Source organism: Salmo salar, chromosome ssa10, assembly GCF_905237065.1.
Source record: "Salmo salar chromosome ssa10, Ssal_v3.1, whole genome shotgun sequence".
In the NCBI taxonomy this organism is placed as follows: domain Eukaryota; kingdom Metazoa; phylum Chordata; class Actinopteri; order Salmoniformes; family Salmonidae; genus Salmo; species Salmo salar.
The window spans coordinates 51,013,330-51,033,570 of NC_059451.1; the positions used below are offsets into that span (position 1 = coordinate 51,013,330).

General features: G+C 41.2%; 1 protein-coding gene across 8 annotated transcripts in view; it reads left to right on the forward strand.

The window, feature by feature from the left end:
* dlg1a (discs large MAGUK scaffold protein 1a) overlaps window positions 1-20,241 on the forward strand; it is a 389,839-nt gene that overhangs the window by 11,163 nt on the left and 358,435 nt on the right. For all 8 annotated transcript variants that reach the window (XM_045687910.1, XM_045687907.1, XM_045687908.1 and 5 more), the window contains exon 3: window positions 8,957-9,132. In XM_045687910.1, coding sequence (XP_045543866.1) covers window positions 8,957-9,132 — 176 coding nt within the window. The remainder of the gene's footprint in view (window positions 1-8,956; window positions 9,133-20,241) is intronic.

Sequence of the window (20,241 nt, forward strand, 5' to 3'; positions counted from 1 at the left end):
TTGGGGCCATTGTCATGTCATTATTGTCACAATGGTATGCCACACCTGTCGGATGGATTATCTTGGCAAAGGAGAAATGCTCACAAACAGGGATGTAAACAAATTTGTGCAAAAACATTTAGAGAAATAAGCATTTTGTGCATATGGAACATTTCTGTTTCAGCTCATGAAACATGGGACCAACACTTTACATGTTGCGTTTATATTTTTGTTCCGTGTAAATGCTTATGAGTACATTGGGAAAAGGTGATACCTAGTCAGTTGTTCAACTGAAATGTGTCTTCTGCATTTAACCCAACCCCTCTCAATCGGAGAGGTGTGGGAGGCTGCCTTAGTCGACATCCACGTCATCGGCGCCCGGGGAACACATTGCAAACATTTTGTACAGTTTCTGACAATTTATACAAGTAACTAAAAAATGCTACTTAGTTTGCTGCATGCACACAAACAAATATTATCCTGCAAGGCTCTTGATCCGTGAGGGGATTCTCTGCTATTACCAGGCGAATGCTTGATATTAGAAGAAGCTAACCACTTAGCTAGATGGCTAACTAGCTACTACATTAGAAACAAATCAGAATTTCACATTGAGCTAGCTAAATAAGGTAGGTCGTAGCTAGTGTTTCTATATGGATATAGAAAAGGTATAACATTTTAGATGTGGCATTTAGCACATTTTAGACAGTTAACTTCTATCTAGCTGGCAAACATTTAGTTGTGAATTCCATACTGTACTTAGATCACCTGGTGCATGCTGCACAACAGTGAGTGATTCACAAGGCTCTGGTCTCTTGTCATTGTGTGCTTGTAAACAAACACCACGTGACTGGGGACTACTGTAAGCTTCATAATAATGTGACAGGTAAAATGAAGGACACAATGTTCTTTATCTCCTAAAGTATTGCACAAGTTGAATGCAGGTATTTACTTAAGTACCTACAAATGTATAATTTTTTTTCAAAGAAACAGTTTCAACGGTGCTGAAAAACCATCCCGTGTTTTTTTTCCCCCAAATACCCCGGTATACTGCCCAAGCCTAGATCTCAGTGTGTAAAAATGACATGTTAATTTCCCCGTTGTTAAACAGTATATCAGTGGATATATTGGTATTGCTAAGCTTCGTCCCTCCCAAAATAATCGGAATTGGTTTTGGACCCCCAAAAAATATTGGTTGGGCTCTAGTTGGAACTTTTTCTGTCATTCTGCCCCACCTTGTTTCAGAGGCAACTTAGCACCCTAATAGGCATTGCATGTACTTGTATCATACTATTCACTGCTAGTTTCATTCAGACCTGGCTTCAAATACTGCCTGGCTTCAAATACTGCCTGGCTTCAAATACCGCCTGGCTTCAAATACCGCCTGGCTTCAAATACCGCCTGGCTTCAAATACCGCCTGGCTTCAAATACCGCCTGGCTTCCCATTCTTAAAGTGGAACTGAAACGCTCAAATCAACCTACATTGTTTTACATGTCGATGTTAGGTAACCTTGTTGAATGTGATGTTATGAAAATGTTTTTAGAACATATGTTTTTCGAGTGCTTAGCACAAGATAGAAAGATGTGGCCGCAGCGCCTAGCACAAGATTGGAGAGATGTGGCCGCAGCGCCTAGCACAAGATTGAGAGATGTGGCCGCAGCGCCTAGCACAAGCTTGGAGAGATGTGGCCGCAGCGCCTAGCACAAGCTTGGAGAGATGTGGCCGCAGCGCCTAGCACAAGCTTGGAGAGATGTGGCCGCAGCGCCTAGCACAAGATAGAAAGATGTTGCCGCAGCCATATTGAAACAACGTAATGGGAATGGTAGAGCGTCCGCACGCCTACTTTACTCATGGCTTTTTGATCAAGAAGTGAATAAACTACCAATTTGAGATGGCACAATAAAATACTAAAAGGTCAACAAGCCTTTATAATCTGGTCCAAAATATGCGCTTTAAGCTCATTCAGTTGGAGGATACATACATAAGTGATTTTCACATGGGCATTGGCATCGGATGTAGCTACAGTTACCCAACATTTAGTAAGCTAGCTAACTGTCCACCATAACAAGGACGTTACCTAGCATCCAATAAGCCTGTATAGTTCTGTCAAAAACCCACTTGCACTGAAGCAAGCTGTTCTGCTGACGTCACTAGCTAGCAAAATATCCATCAATAGGTTAGCTTGCTGTGGTTCTCGGGTAGCTATGATAGCCGAAATTGCACAGCATACTTTTTTTTGGTCAATTTATCGTTCATGCCATGTTAACTGGCTAGTCTTTAATCGGATAGCCTTCTAAGAAATTATGAAAACATTTTCAATAAGGCTACTAACATGTATTGTAATCTGGGCTGCTTGTCAGACAAACGATTCAAGTGATGTCATTGATGACACGTTATTAAGATGGCGGCACGCAGTAGTCAGAAAATAATGAGTTTTTCAGCAGTTTTAAGGGTAGGAACATGCATCTTTATCACATTTGGTTTTCAAAATCACCTTAACTTACTAAAGTGTTTCAGTTCATCTTTAAGTTTTTAGTTTTTGCATCTTTTCCTTCAACCAGCTGAAAATACAATATTTTTGGTAATGAAAAATATATTTCACAGCTGTTTAGATGGTACAATGATTCTCTACACTATACTTGCTTGTTTTGTCACAAACTGAAATTAGGCACACTATAAGAATTTTAACCCCCTGGAAATGGAGGAGCGATTTCTGCATAGTGCATCTTTAAATATTCACTGCATTTGAATCCAGGTCTGTTTGGTCCTAAGGATATTTGAAATATTGTCTTTGGAAATACAGTACCAGTCAAAAGTTTGGCCACACCTACTCATTCAAGGGTTTTTGTTTATTTTGACAATTTTCTACATTGTAGAATAGTAGTGAAGACATCAAAACTATGAAATAACACATATGGAATCATCTAGTAACCAAAAAAGTGTTAAACAAATCGAAATATATTTTACCCTTTTGATTCTTCGAAGTAGCTACCGTTTGCCTTGATGACAGCTTTGCACACTCTTGGCATTCTATCAACCAGCTTCATCTGGAATGCTTTTCCAACAGTCTTGGAGTTCACACATATGCTGAGCACTTGTTGGCTGCTTTTCCTTCACTCTGTGGTCTAATTCATCCCAAACCATCTCAGTTGGATGGGGTCGGGTGATTGTGGAGGCCAGCTCATCTGATGCAGCACTCCATCACTCTCATTGGTCAAATACTTACACAGCCTGGAGGTGTGTTGGGTCATTGTCCCTTTGAAAAACAAATGATAGTCCCACTAAGCGCAAACCAGATGGGATGGCATATCACTGCAGAACGCTGTGGTAGCCATGCTGGTTAAGTGTGCCTTGAATTCTAAATAAATCACTGACAGCGTCACTAGTAAAGCACCATCACACCACCACCTCCATGCTTCACGGTGGGAACCACACATGCAGAGATCATCCGTTCACCTACTGTGTCTCACAAAGACATGGCGGTTGGAACCAAAGATCTAAAATTTGGACTCATCAGACCAAAGGACAGATTTCCATTGCTCGTGTTTCTTGGCCCAAGCAAGTCTCTTCTTATTAGTGTCCTTTTAGTAGTGGTTTCTTTACAGCAATTCAACCATATGAAGGCCTGATTCACGGTCTCTTCTGAACAGTTGATATTGAGATGTCTCTGTTACTTGAACTCTGTGAAGCATTTATTTGGGCTGCAATTTCTGAGGCTGGTAACTCTAATGAACTTATTCTCTTTAGCAGAGGTAAAAATGGGTCTTCCTTTCCTGTGTCGGTCCTCATGAGAGCCAGTTTCATCATAGCATTTGATGGTTTTTGCGACTGCACTTGAAACTTTAAAAGTTCTTTACATTTTCTGTATTGACTGACCTTCATGTCTTAAAGTAAAGATGGACTGTCATTTCTCTGCTTATTTGAGCTATTCTTGCCATAATATGGACTTGGTCTTTTACCGAATAGGACTATCTTCTGTATACCACCCCTACCTTGTCACAACACAACTGATTGGCTCAAATGCATTAAGAAGGAAAGAAATTCCACAAATGAACTTTTAACATTTAAGTCATTTAGCAGACGCTCTTATCCAGAGCGACTTACAAATTGGTGCATTCACCTTATAATATCCAGTGGAACAACCACTTTACAATAGTGCATCTAAATCTTTTAAGGGGGGGTTAGAAGGATTACTTTATCCTATCCCAGGTATTCCTTAAAGAGGTGGGGTTTCAGGTGTGTCCGGAAGTTTAACAAGGCACACCTGTTCATTGAAATGCATTCCAGGTGACTACCTCATGAAGCTGGTTGAGAGAATGCCAAGAGTGTGCAAAGCCGTCATCAAGGCAAAGGGTGGCTACTTTGAAGAATCTCAAATATAAAATATACACTACCGTTCAAAAGTTTGGGGTCACTTAAAAATGTCCTTTTTTAAGAAAAACACTTTTTGTCCATGTGAATAAAATCAAATGATCAGAAATACAGTGTAGACATTGTTAATGTTCTAAATGACTATTGTAGCTGGAAACGGCCGATTTAAAAAAAATTAATAATAATAATTATAAAAAATAATAATAATTATAAATAAAAAAATTATATTTATATTTTTTTATAGAATATCTACATAGGCGTACAGAGGCCCATTATCAGCAACCATCAGTCCTGTGTTCCAATGGCACGTTGTGTTAGCTAATCAAAGTTTATCATTTTAAAAGGCTAATTGATCATTAGAAAACCCTTTTGCAATTATGTTAGCACGGCTGAAAAACTGTTGTTTTGATTAAAGAAGCAATAGAACTGTACTTCTTTAGACTAGTTGAGTATCTGGAGCATCAATATTTGTGGGTTCGATTACAGGCTCAAAATGGCCAGAAACAAAGAACTTTCTTCTGAAACTCGTCAGTCTATTCTTGTTCAGAGAAATGAAGGCTATTCCATGCGAGAAATTGCCAAGAAACTGAAGATCTTGTACAATGCTGCGTACTACTCCCTTCACAGAACAGCGCAAACTGGCTCTAACCAGAATAGAAAGAGGAGTGGGAAGCCCCGGTGCACAACTGACCAAGAGGGCAAGTAAATTAGACTGCCTAGTTTGAGAAACGGACACCTCACAAGTCCTTAACTGGCACCTTCATTAAATAGTACCCGCAAAACACCAGTCTCAACGTCAACAGTGAAGAGACGACTCCGGGATGCTGGCCTTCTAGGCAGAGTTCCGCTGTCCAGTGTCGGTGTTCTTCTGCCCATCTTAATCGTGTATTTTTTTTGGCCAGTCTGAGATATGGCTTTTTCTTTGCAACTCTGCGTAGAAGGCCAGCATCCCAGAGTCGCCTCTTCACTACAATGTAGAAAATAGTCAAAATAAAGGAAAAACCCTTGAATGAGTAGGTATGTCCAAACTTTTGACTGGTACTGTAAGTATTTTTAAATGGTTTTGGCTATTTATAGGAAGTTATTTGAAAATACTTTTAAATACTTCAAATAGAGGTAGCTGATTTGGCCACATTCTTTTTATGATTTAGTTAAGAGAGGTCTCGCTGATAGTTTTGCCATTTAGAATTGTGTACATGTAATTCATGATTTCAAGTAGTAGGTCTATTTGAAATCTCTGTTTAGCTGTTATATCCTTAAAGTTAAGGTCATATTGAATGGGAATGAAGAGCATTAACATATGACACGGCTCACAGGGATAGCTAGGCTTGGCCTTTACACTACTGGTTCTCTGAACTAGTGTCATCAGCCCTTACTCATGTAACATGCTACTGTACATAGCTCAGATACATCATATGCCTGACATTATACTGTTACTCTATACGTACACGAGTGCGATGTGTGTGTAGTACTACTACTACAAATGGTAAATTATGCCTAACTTATTTTGTTGTCCGACTGGATTTATAGTAAACACATTATCCATACTCAAGTAAAACATTTATCATATTATGTAGCCTTTTGAGACATACACTTACTTACGTGCTGAGACATACTGAAATACACTTACTTACGTGCTGAGACATACTGAAATGCACTTACTTACGTGCTGAGACATAATGAAATGCACTTACTTACGTGCTGAGACATACTGAAATGCACTTACTTACGTGCTGAGACATACTGAAATGCACTTACTTACGTGCTGAGACATACTGAAATACTGTTGGTCGGAAGTTTACATACACTTAGGTTGGAGTCATTTAAAACTAGTTTTTCAACCACTCCTCACATTTCTTGTTAACAAACTATAGTTTTGGCAAGTCGGTTAGGACATCTACTTTGTGCATGACACAAGTAATTTTTCCAACAATTGTTTACAGACAGATTATTTCACTTATAATTCACTGTATCACAATTCCAGTGGGTCAGAAGTTTACATACATTAAGTTGACTGTGCTTTTAAACAGCTTGGAAAATTCCAGAAAATGTCATGGCTTTAGAAGCTTCTGATAGGCTAATTGATATAATTTGAGTCAATTGGAGGTGTACCTGTGGATGTATTTCAAGGCCTACCTTCAAACTCAGTGCCTCTTTGCTTGACATCATGGGAAAATCAAAAGAAATCAGCCAAGACCTCAGGAAAAAAATTGTAGACCTCCACAAGTCTGGTTCATCCTTGGGAGCAATTTCCAAACGCCTGAAGGTATCACGTTCATCTGTACAATCGTACGCAAGTATAAACACCATGGGACCATGCAGCCGTCATACCGCTCAGGAAGGAGACACGTTCTGTCTCCTAGAGATGAACGTACTTTGGTGCGAAAAGTCAGGAATTGTGAAAAACTGAGTTTACATGTATTTGGCTAAGGTGTATGTAAACTTCCGACTTCAACTGTACACTTACTAACATGCTGAGACACACTGAAATACACTTACTTACAGTTGAAGTTAGAAGTTTACATACACATTTTTTGACATTTACATTTTAGTCATTTAGCAGACGCTCTTATCCAGAGCGACTTACAGTAGTGAATGCATACATTTCATTTCATACATTTTTTTTCTTCCTGTGCTGGCCCCCCGTGGGAATCGAACCCACAACCCTGGCATTGCAAACACCATGCTCTACCAACTGAAATACATTTAAACTCAGTTTTTCACAATTCCTGACATTTAATCCCAGTAACAATTCCCTGTTTTAGGTCAGTTAGGATCACCGCTTTATTTTAAGAATGTGAAATGTCAGAATAATAGTAGAGAGAATTATTTATTTATTTCATCACATTCCCAGTGGGTCAGAAGTTTACATGCACTCGATTAGTATTTGGTGGCATTGCCTTTAAATTGTTTAACTTTGTCAAACATTTCGGGTAGCCTTCCACAAGCTTCCCACAATAAATTGGGTGAATTTTGGCCCATTCCTCCTGACAGAGCTGGTGTAACTGAGTCAGGTTTGTAGGCCTCCTTGCTCACACGCTTTTTCAGTTCTGCCCACAAATTTTCTATAGGGTTGAGTTCAGGGCTTTGTGATGGCCACTCCAATACCTTGACTTTGTTGTCCTTAAGCCATTTTGCCACACCTTTGGAAGTATGCTTGGGGTCATTGTCCATTTGGAAGACCCATTTGCAACCAAGCTTTAACTTCCTGACTGATGTCTTGATGTTGCTTCAATATATCCTCATAATTGTCCTTGCTCATGATGCCATCTATTTTTTGAAGTGCACCAGTCCCTCCTGCAGCAAAGCACCCCCACAACATGATGCTGCCACCCCCATGCTTCACAGTTGGGAAGGTGTTCTAAGGCTTGCAAGCCTCCCCCCTTTTCCTCCAAACATAACATTTTTACATTTACATTTGTCATTTAGCAGACGCTCTTATCCAGAGCGACTTAAAGTAGTGAATGCATACATTTCATATTTATAAAAAAAAAAAAAATAATCGTACTGGCCCCCCGTGGGAATCGAACCCACAACCCTGGCGTTGCAAACACCATGCTCTACCAACTGAGCCACACGGGACTGATGGTCATTATGGCCAAACAGTTCTAGTTTTGTTTCATCAGACCAGAGGACATTAATCCAAAAAGTACAATCTTTGTCCACGTGCAGTTGCAAACCGTAGTCTGGCTTTTTTATGGAGGTTTTGGAGCATTGGCTTTTTCCTTGCTGAGCGGCCTTCCAGGTTATGTCAATATAGGACTCGTTTTACTGTGGATATTGATACTTTTACCTGTTTCCTCTAGTATCTTCACAAGGTCCTTTGCTGTTGTTCTTGGATTGATTTGCACTTTTCGCAAGAAAGTATGTTCATCTCTAGGAGACAGAACGTGTCTCCTTCCTGAGCGGTATGACGGCTGCGTGGTGCCATGGTGTTTTTACTTGCGTTCTATTGTTTGTACAGATGAACGTGGTACCTTCAGGCATTTGGAAATGGTTCCCAAGGATGAACCAGACTTGTGGAGGTCTGGAATTTCTTTTTATGAGGTATTGGCTGATTTCTTTTGTTTTTCCCACGATGTCAAGCAAAGAGGCACGTAGTTTGAAGGTAGGCCTTGAAATACATCCACAGGTACACCTCCAATTGACTCAAATAATGTCAATTAGCCTATCAGAAGCTTCTAAAGCCATGACATCATTTTCTGGAATTTTCCAAGCTGTATAAAGGCACAGTCAACTTAGTGTATGTAAACTTCTGACCCACTGGAATTGTGATACAGCGAATTATAAGTGAAATAATCTGTCTGTAAGCAATTGTTGGAAAAATTACTTGTCATGCACAAAGTAGATGTCCTAACCGTCTTACCAAAACTATAGTTTGTTTGAGTGGTTCGTGGAGTGGTTGAATGGAGTGGTTTTAATGTCTCCAACTTTAGTGTATGTAAACTTCCGACTTCAACTGTACGTGCTGAAACCAGAGACATAATATACCTGTTTTGAACATATTCTGATTTGTGTTTTTCCAAGAACCACAAAACCCAGTGCTAACAGATTCACCACTCTCTATTCCCCTCATTGACATTTCCTCATTCTCCTCCCTACTCCAGATATCCAGGAGTTTTATGAAGTGACCTTACAGGAAGGCCAGACATCTGTTGAGCCAGTCAAGCCTGCAGAGCCCCCCGCACCCCCTGTCACCCTGTGGGACTTCTCCAGCCTTCCCTCCCCCTCCACCGCTGTCACCTCTGACACCCTGCCCAGCAGCCTTACGTCCAGCATAGAGGTAAGCATACTTTATAGCACTGTGATGAGTACTTATAAGCACCTTGTTTGGTATAAGCCCTGTTTTTATTGTTCAAATCTGGCAACCCGCTCCACTAGAACGAATGTGATATAAAGCCAGACTGCTGCTAACCAATCCTATAGGCTTGCTGTGGCAACTGGCAACCCGCTCACTGTTCCCATGCTCTATGTTTCTGGCTGTGTGCCCAGTCACCATACCTTGCACTTTGCGTGTTTAGGCTTAGGTTTTAGTCTTTGTGTGTGTGTGTGTGTGTGTGTGTGTGTGTGTGTGTGTGTGTGTGTGTGTGTGTGTGTGTGTGTGTGTGTGTGTGTGTGTGTGTGTGTGTGTGTGTGTGTGAGAAAATGCTGATCCTCCTGTATAATTAATGTACACCACAGTAGTGTGGCTTCAGTACTGCTGGCTGTCTTTGAGATGAGATGATGTGGAGCAAACTCCCCTCCTGGTCCTCTGCCCCTCCCGGTCCTCTGCCCCTCCCGGTCCTCTGGTCCTCCGTCTACTACACCCATACTGTGGTCTTACCATAGAAATTGAATCCATAGAAAGGCTTTGGAACCTCTATCCCTGGCAATGTGACTGGCAAACTCATGGATACACTCACAATGGCTGCCTGTCCACTAGGCCTGACCTCGTTTAGTCAGCTGCTGGATTGTTTGGTCATAGGCTGTTGATCGACAGCGTCTTATTTTTTTATCAAGCGGTCGCAAGTGTATATATATATTTTTTTATGGCACACGAGACAGCTGTCTGATTCCCACCTGTCTGAGTGGACTAATCCATTGCGGCAGCGGGGATGGTACAGTCCATCACTCAAAGACAGGCTTCGGCAACATAAGGCACGCGCCCACTCCACTAGAACGAGGTATTTGCCTTGGCATGCCATTTAAAAAAAATAAAAAATAAGTGAAATTGCATTGGTTTTCGATAAATGCTTACTGCTTTGGACTGTGAGTATTCCTCAGCCTACAGTATGTGAAGAATATTGTCTCTTGGGTATAATTTGAAATGTTGATTCAAGAAGGAGAGTGTGGCTAAAATGCCCAAGGCACATCTCTCTCCTGCCAATTCGTGCGCATTCATTATTTCATGATTTAATTGTGTGAATTGTTTGTTCTTTGATTGTTAGGGTCTATCACTTCCCCATTACTTATATCACCAGTAGTATGTTTACCGATCATTCCCATAATTTCTAATCTACACTGTTTGTTTGGTTACGGTAATTTCTGTTAATGCATTCAATATATCATTATTACAATTGTTTACCGTTCTCAGTAGACACTTTGTTTGAGCTCACTATGCTACATTTGTGAGTAACTAGTTTTTGTTCTTTTACATTTTAAGAGTTTTGTCAATTTATTAATTGTCTGAGTCTTTCTGATTGTCTCACCACCACTAATGAGCTGTGAAGCTTCTCAGAGTAATCACTGGTGCTGGAAATTCTAAGGGCCCAGAATAATGAATACATTGTTGCAAGTTTGCTAGTGTGAGCTGTGGGCTGGACCCAGTTGATAGTTGACTTGATACAATGTTGCAAGTTTATTGCAGACAGGCAGTAGAAAGATGAATGCAATTGAAAGAACATGACAAACAAACCTCCATGTGTAGCCAATGTGATTTGTAGGATATTTATTTTCATCAGTATATTTTCTACCTGCAATGTTTTTATTTATTGGCTTTATGTAGGCTATTTTTACCTAGTTGGCAATAGAACATAAATACGTTATTAGAATTTAAATTAAGCTGTTCCACTAAAATATGCATATGAAAATCATAACTGGCATGCAGATCGGTAGAAATAGTAAGGTAAATTGGCACTCCACATGAAAACGGTTGCCAACCCCTGGTGTAGCCTATTACAGGCTACTTCAGGAGCATAACGGCAGAATCTGTGAAGAGGAGGGTTGGGTCGGGAACAGTTTAAAAAAAAAAAAATTTTTTTTATTATTATAATGTTTTTCTCCCATCTGGTTATCTAGATCTCTGTCTCCCTCTTGAGTAATGTTTGTACCATAATTACTATTTCAAACGATGTGTTTAAAGCATCAGACAAGCTCAGTGCATATAGTTGATTTTTATTAAAATGCGTGTCTATATATGGTCAAATTGGTTGAAAGAACAGACAATTCTCGGTCGACCAAGAGATGACATCATTGACTTGAAAAGGGAGGCCTGTTCTATGGATTCTATTTCTATGGTTTCTACCATACAGCGGCTATGCATTCCTGTCCTGTCTCAGTTTGGTATGATTGACAGAGAGACATACAATCTGTGAAATAGACCGGATGCTTCCTCCTGAGAGGTGTCCTGTCCTCCCGTCATCTCATCTTGAATTCTCAGGAAGTGTTACCTTTTTCCTTAATAATGAACATTTTGTATTGAGAGAGATAAATGGGGTTATAGATATAGCACCCTGATATTATACTCTGTGGTTATCTGTTCATCTTTGTGTGGCATCACAATAGTTAGGCACAACTATTAAGCCGCTTGGAAGAAATGTCATTGTGTGTTCATGCCTGATATCAAACAGTCAGTTTGTTCTGTGTTGCTGCTTTCTATTCATTGATATTTTATTTTAACAATATGTGCTGAAGCCTTCAAGGTACTGAGTCTGAAAGTGATTTGCAGTCGCCACCCATGTCAGCTTGATAATAATCCATATTCTCATATTTGATTTTGCCATGGGGTTATCCCTGTTTAGTTGTTCAAGCAGTGGGTAATATTTCTCTGTAAGACCTTTTTTTAGTTAGTTTAAGCTACGTTTTAAAGGATAACTTTTCATGGCAACGTCTTTGTTGAAATGAATTGATTGTCTCTCTCTCCCCTCCTCCCTGTCAATAACCTGGCCTTGGTAGGACTCTCCCCTCCTAACAGAAATACTCCTTGTGCTAGGAAAATCTTTTTCTGCCGAGTTCAGGCACGTAAGTACTCTGTTTAGACGAGGTGTGTTCTGTTCTGTCACTCCATGCCTATCTACAGGGCATTCAGAAACTATTCAGACCCCTTCCCCTTTTCCACATCCACAGCATTATTCTAAAATTGAATACATGTCATTTTTTCCCACATCACACTAAATATAATGACAAAGCAAAAACAACAGTTTTTTTTAAATGTTAGCAAATTTTATAAAAATAACAAAACAGATATACCTTATTTACATAAGTATTCAGACCCTTTGCTACGAGACTCGAAATTGAGCTCAGGTGCATCCTGTTTCCATTGATCATCCTTGAGATGTTTCTACAACTTGACTGGAGTCCACCTGTGGTAATTCAATTGATTGGACATGATTTGGAAAGGCACACACCTGTCTATATAAGGTCCCACAGAAAAAAAACCAAGCCATGGGGTTGAAGGAATTGTCTGTAGAGCTCTGAGACAGGATTGTGTCGAGGCACAGGACTGGGGAAGGGTACCAAAACATTTCTGCCGCATTGAAGGTCCCCAAGAACACAGTGGCCTCAATCATTCTTAAATTCTTAAAGTTTGGAACCACTAAGACTCTTCCTAGAGCTGGCTGCCAGGCAATACTAAGCAATCGGGAGAAGGGCATTGATCAGGGAGGTGACCAAAAACCCGATGGTCACTCTGACAGAGCTCCAGAGTTCCTCTGTGGAGATGGGAGAACCTTCCAGAAGGACACCCATCTCTGTAGCACTCCACCAATCAGGCCTTTATGGTAGAGTGGCCAGACGGAAGCCACTCCTCAGCAAAAGGCACATGACAGCCTGCTATGAGTTTGCCAAACAGCACCCAAGATTCTCAGGTCTGATGAAAACAAGATTGAACTCTTTGGTCTGAATGCCAAGCGTCACATCTGGAGGAAACCTCTGGAGGAAACCTGGCACCATCCCTACGGTGAAGTATGGTGGTGCCAGCATCATGCTGTGGGGATGTTTTTCAGAGGCGGGGACTGGGAGACTAGTCGGGATCCAGGCAAAGATGAACGGAGCAAAGTATAGAGATCCTTGAGAGAAACCTGCACCAGAGCACTCAGGACCTCAGACTGGGGTGAAGATTCACCTTCCAACAGGACAACAACCCTAAGCACACAGCCAAGACAACGCAGGAGTGGCTTCGGGACAAGTCTCTGAAAGTCCTTGAGTGGCCCAGCCAGAGCCCGGACTTGAACCCGATCTAACATCTCTGGAGAGACATGAAAATAGCTGTGCAGCGACTCTCCCTATCCAACCTGACAGAGCTTGAGAGGATCTGCAGAGAAGAATGGGAGAAGCTCCCCAAATACAGGTGTACCAAGCTTGTAGCATAATATCCAAGAAGACTTGAGGCTGTAATTGCTGCCAAAGGTGCAGCTTTGTGAGACAGGATTGTATAAACCTGTTTTTGCTTTGTTATTGTGGGGTATTGTGTGTAGATTGACAAGAGGGAAAAACGAATACATTTTATAATAAGGCTGTAACATAACGAAAATATGGAAAAAGTCAAGGGGTCTGAATACTTTCTGAACTCACTGTATCTGCCTCATGGCATGATGTCATCCAGTCACTCACTGGGCTCTGATTTCATGTCGATATATATATACGCCTGGTACCATTTCACTCCTGGTGTCGGTCACCGAAATGCCATTGCCCCATTTGTCCACTCTTACCTAGGCCTACACCAGACTTAGTGCCTCTGATATCTGGACATCTTTTTAATTGTCATTACTTAGCACATCTCTTACATGTTGTTAAGAAGGGGTCGCAACACTTGCTGCAAATGAGTTCTGCTCCAAGGCAAATCTGTGCTTTTCTATCATCTATCAGTGTTAGTCAGCATTTGTCCCTGTTTTTCTTTCTGTGGCTGTTGTGTTAGCGTTGAGAGTGAGGGAGCCAGTGAGGAGTCTGTCCACTCTGGGCTTGTGCCTTTAGGGAAGTCATTTGACGGCTTCATGCTCCACAGAACACCATCTGAGATCCAGACTGTTGGAATATTCATGTGTTAGACCTCCCTGAAGGTCACTGGGTCTCTGTTTACCTGCTGACATCCTCTTTTATTATTTCAGTATGGAGGTCTGGGAGCTTTCCCTACGTTTAGTTGATAGATGACGTATATAGAGAATATTATGTTTTACAGACTATTACATTGATACATTTAAGATGTTGCTAATTTCCAATGTTTCTATATTTCAAATGTGTGATTTGAGTGAGTTTCATTGTAATCGATTCAATTGAGGGGTGATTTTTCTTCCAACCAGACAGGTTGTTAAAGCTGCCCGTTATGACGAAAGCATTCCTTGATTAGCACAGTTTTAGACCAGCAGCAGCCCAGAGAGTTTTCATCTAAATGAGACTGTAGGGGTTAAGAATACACCAGCGTCCTACACTCTACACATCATCCTACACTACTGTGGGGTTCTGTAGCCCACATGGCTCTGACTACCCGCGCTCAAACGATGTGCGGGTGGGAGCGCAATGCTCCTGTGAGCGCGCCAGCCTATCGTGCGCGTCGGTAGCTACTTGAGCTGCTATTATCAGTGGAAGCGAATGGAGCATCCTCTTTATCCACTCATGCCCGCCCCTCCGTTAACCTGCGAAACAAAGGATGCTGACCTCACCGTGGAAGGACTTTGACTCACCGAGGCGGTGTGTGCTGTGCTGACTACACGCGCTAGTGGTGTGGTCATTAGGAACCTGAGGTGGATCATTATGAGATGCTGAGCGGTCCGGGGCTGCTGCAGTGTTTGGGAGAATGGACTGCCTATGCATTGTTACCACCAAGGTAAGCAAGCTGGAGTTGCATGTCCGGTAGTTGACCAGATGCGCACAGAGAGAGCGCATCGTTGATTTGAAGTAGTGGATTTTTTTTTTATCAGTTGGCATGCTTCATAATAAATGTATTAACCATCACAAACCAGCTCTATCTGATTTGTCACAGCTTGAGTACATTTTTGATCTTAATATTAGATTTATACAGAAATACACAGATGCTCAATTAGCCTAATGACATGTTTTATTGTAGGTAACAGGACTGTCAGTTAATCTGAGACCTATTTACTGTATGCTACTTACCAGGGTTTTTGTTTGCTTTAACAAAGTCCGTAATACTGCATAACACCAACAGCGCCTGTTTGAAAGTTATTGGACTTTGAATGATTTCATTAGAGGATTCTCATGATGCTGATCAGTCAGAGTAGCCTATATAGCCTATCTGAGGGGAGATTATTCAAATGATTTGTTTGATAAAGTTAGGATTTAATAATCATTTCCAGATAGATGGCATGAAAAAGGGTATTTGGTGAACAGTCCCCACTGGGTTGTTTTGCCAAGGTCATTTTAAACAGATCTACATCTCTCACACAGTTTCTTTTAGAGAATTGGTTTGTCACAGAGATATACTGTACATACGTACAGACATTTAATCTAGTCTATTCAGTGCCTACTGTTTGCTGTCTGTCCCCCATCCCGAGGTGGCGACCTCCTCCCACTACCTTCACCCCTTCCTTCCTATGTTACGGTAGCCCACATTTACTGTTATTTCTATATCAGATCATTGTTTGTAGCTCTGCCTCTGCCTCTCTGAGTGAGGCTGATATTGGGTTGGTGGCTCAGCAGTCCCTTCAAAGGACTGGGTGGTCCCAGGGTGTGTATGAATACTTTATTAGACTGGCTAGCAGCGGGGGCCATCTTCTACCCAGCACTCGTAAGTCTTCCCCAGCCCTGCTCTGCCCTGCATGAGTAAGGTCAGCCAGGCCCACAACCACTGAGGCCCTGTGGCCCAGTTCAAGCGGATCAGAAATAACTTTTTTCTAAATCACTTTATACATGGTTACTAGAACAGGAATATGGTCGGCAGTGTCGGCCGCTGATTTGGCGAATACCCGGGGTATTCAGCATGACAGAAATGTTATGGCAGATTTTCAAACTACCGGTAGTTTCTTTGGGAACATACTGTGGTCTGTGCATTTGAACAACAGCCTAAATACACCTGTTACACTTTTGCAGGTAAAAAATGTAATCACCACTGCTGCACACGATGACACTGTTATGAACAGATTACCAACTATTTAGGAGCAGCCAGCTCACGAGCGAGTGCACCGGTGACAAGCACAGGGAGAACGAAACAATCACAGATGAGACAAGTGAAAACACATGATCTTACTGTGGATGGCGAGCATAATGCCACAAAGCACGAGGATCTAACCAGTTAGCTTTCATTCTGAAATAACTTAATATTTCAGAGTTTGAGATATTAGATCAGAGAGAGAATTGAAGTCTGGATGCGAGCTAGCAAGCTACCGCTAATCAAAAAACAAAAAACAAAAGAATCAACCAAACAATTTCTTGTTTTTCTAAAATAAAATACTGTAGCTGGCTAATTAATGTGATTGTGTTTTGTGATACACCCATTTCTTTTGTCCACACGTCTTCAGTTCCACTAGATACAAATCTGATGAACGGCAGGGGAAACAAAATACAGTGTTGCAAATTGGGCAGCCACTGAGCCATGTTTTTTTTTTTCCCCGTCCTACCAGGTCTGTGAGAAGGTTCTTGGTAGTGTATCCCTCTGTCCTTCGACTATTGTTGGATGTCCGGTTTATTAGTTCCCAGGCTCCCAATGACCGTAAAGATGATTTATTTAGAATTGAATTACGCTTTGCTCTTGAGCGCCATCTGTTGACTACCTGAGAACAGACACAGAAGACCTGGGCACTCATTTCAGTGCCCGTCGAGGGTCCATTGACTTTGTGCTGTGACCTGAAACTCTTCAATTTCACCCCCCCCCCATAGCAAACAATGTAAAAGCTGGCAGTGCAATCCAACCACTGGGTCGGTAGGCCCTGGCGCTGCTGCTGGCAGAGTACTAGGTAACTGAACGGCTTGTTTTAACTATATATATTTTAAAGAGTAAAATGTACACACATTTGCTGCATGTTTTATGAGTATTTTAAACATACGGTTGAAGTCTGAAGTTTACATACACCTTTGCCAAATACATTTAAACTCAGTTTTTCACAATTCCTGACATTTAATCCAAGTAAAAATTCCCTGTCTTAGGTCAGTTAGGATCACCACTTTTATTTTAAGAATGTGAAATGTCAGAATAGTAGTAGTGATTTATTTCAGCTTTTATTTCTTTCATCACATTCCCAGTGGGTCAGAAGTTTGCATACACTCAATTAGTATTTGGTAGCACTGCCTTTAAAATTGTTTACTTGGGTCAAACGTTTCGGGAAGCCTTCCACAAGCTTCCCACAATAAGTTGGGTGAATTTTGGCCCATTCCTCCTGACAGAGATGGTGTAACTGAGTCAGGTTTGTAGGCCTCCTTGCGCACACACGCTTTTTCAGTTCTGCCCACAAATTTTCTATAGGATTGAGGTCAGGGCTTTGTGATGGCCACTCCAATAGCTTGACTTTGTTGCCCTTATGCCATTTTGCCACAACTTTGGAAGTATGCTTGGGGTCATTGTCCATTTGGAAGACCCATTTGCGACCAAGCTTTAACTTCCTGACTGATGTCCTCAGATGTTGCTTCAATATATCTACATAATTTTGCTTCCTCATGATGCCATCTATTTTTTGAAGTGCACCAGTCCCTCCTGCAGCAAAGCACCCCCACAACATGATGCTGCCACCCCCGTGCTTCACGGTTGGGATGGTGTTCTTCGGCTTGCAAGCCTCCCCCTTTTTTCTCCAAACATAACGATGGTCATTATGGCCAAACAGTTCTATTTTTGTTTCATCAGACCAGAGGACATTTCTCCAAAAAGTACGATCTTTGTCCCCATGTGCAGTTGCAAACCGTAGTCTGGCTTTTTTATGGTGGTTTTGGAGCAGTGGCTTCTTCCTTGCTGAGCGGCCTTTCAGGTTACGTTGATTATAGGATTTGTTTTACTGTGGATATAGATACTTTTGTACCTGTTTCCTCCAGCATCTTCACAAGGTCCTTTGCTGTTGTTCTGGGATTGATTTGCACTTTTCGCAAGAAAGTATGTTCATCTCTAGGAGACAGAACGTGTCTCCTTCCTGAGCGGTTTGACAGCTGCGTGGTCCCATGGTGTTTATACTTGCATGCTATTGTTTGTACAGATGAACGTGATACCTTCAGGCGATTGGAAATTGCTCCCAAGGATGAACCAGACTTGTGGAGGTCTGCAATGTTTTTTTTCTGATGTTTTGGCTGATTTCTTTTGATTTTTCCCACGATGTCAAGCAAAGAGGCACGTAGTTTGAAGGTAGGCCTTGAAATACATCCACAGGTAAACCTCCAATTGACTCAAATGATGTCAATTAGCCTATCAGAAGCTTCTAAAGCCATGACATAATTTTCTGGAATTTTCCAAGCTTTTTAAAGGCACTGTCATCTTAGTGTATGTAAACTTCTGACCCACTGGAATTGTGATACAGTGAATTATAAGTAAAATAATCTGTCTGTAAACAATTGTTGGAAAAATGACTTGTGTCATGCACAACGTAGATGTCCTAACCGACTTGCCAAAACTATAGTTTGTTAACAAGAAATGTGAGGAGTGGTTGAAAAACGAGTTTTAATGACTCCAACCTAAGTGTATGTAAACTTCCGACTTCAACTGTGTGTGTGGATCTGTCACTAGACAGATCAACTCCTGTCTGGGGAGTTTATTTATCTATATATATATATATATATATATATATATATATATATATATTCCATTACCGTTCAAAAGTTTGGGGTCACTTAGAAATGTCCTTGTTTTCCATGAAAACATGCATGAAATGAGTTGCAAAATGAATAGGAAATATAGTCAGGACGGTGCTGGCCACTCCATTATAGACAGAATACCAGCTGACTGCTTCTTCCCGAAATAGTTATTGCGTAGTTTGGAGCTGTGCTTTGGGTCATTGTCCTGTTGTAGGAGGAAATTGGCTCTAATTTTGCGCTGTCCACAGCGTATGGCATGGCGTTTCAAAATGGAGTGATAGCCTTCCTTCTTCAAGATCCCTTTTACCCTGTACAAATCTCCCACTTTACCACCACCCAAAGCACCCCCAGACCATCACATTGCCTCCACCATGCTTGACAGATGCCGTCAAACACTCCTCCAGCATCTTTAAAAAAAATTCTGTGTCTCACGAATGTTCTTCTTTGTGATCTGAACAACTCAAACTTAGATTTGTCTGTCCATAACACTTTTTTCCCCCAATCTTCCTCTGTCCAGTGTCTGTGTTCTTTCGCCCATCTTAATCTTTTATTTTTATTGGCCAGTCTGAGATATGGATTTTTCTTTGCAACTCTGCCTAGAAGGCCAGCATCCCGGGGTCGCCTCTTCACTGTTGACGTTGAGACTGGTGTTTTGCGGGTACTATTTAATGAAGGTGCCAGTTGAGGACAAACTAGACACTAATGTAGTTGTTCAGTTGTGCACCGGGTTTTCCCACTCCTCTTTCTATTCTGGTTAGAGCCAGTTTGCGCTGTTCTGTGAAGGGAGTAGTACACAGCGTTGTACGAGATCTTCAGTTTCTTGGCAATTTCTCGCATGGAATAGCCTTCATTTCTCAGAACGAGAATAGACTGACGAGTTTCAGAAGAAAGGACTTCGTTTCTGGCGATTTTGAGCCTGTAATCGAACCCATAAATGCTGATGCTCCAGATACTCAACTAGTCTAAAGAAGGCCAGTTTTATTGCTTCTTTAATCAGTACAACAGTTTTCAGCTGTGCTAATTTAATTGCAAAAGGGTTTTCTAATGATCAATTAGCCTTTTTAATATGATAAACTTGGATTAGCTAACACAACACGCCGTTGGAACACAGGAGTGATGGTTGCTGATAATGGGCCTCTGTACACCTATGTAGATATTCAATAAAAAATCAGCCGTTTCCCGCTTCAATAGTCATTTTCAACATTAACCATTTATACACTGTATTTCAGATCAATTTTGTTATTTTAATGGACAGAAAGCTTTTCTTTTCTTTTTTCTTTCAAAAACAACATTTTTAAGTGACCCAAAACTTTTGAACGGTGGTGTATATATTTTAAAAATAATACATTTTATATATTTTAAAAATAATACATCCATTAGGGCTTCCCTGATGCCCTAATGGATGGGCTGCCACTGACGGTCAGACACCCTCTAACAGCTGGAAATCATAGTAGTTTTGACTTGTGAAGAT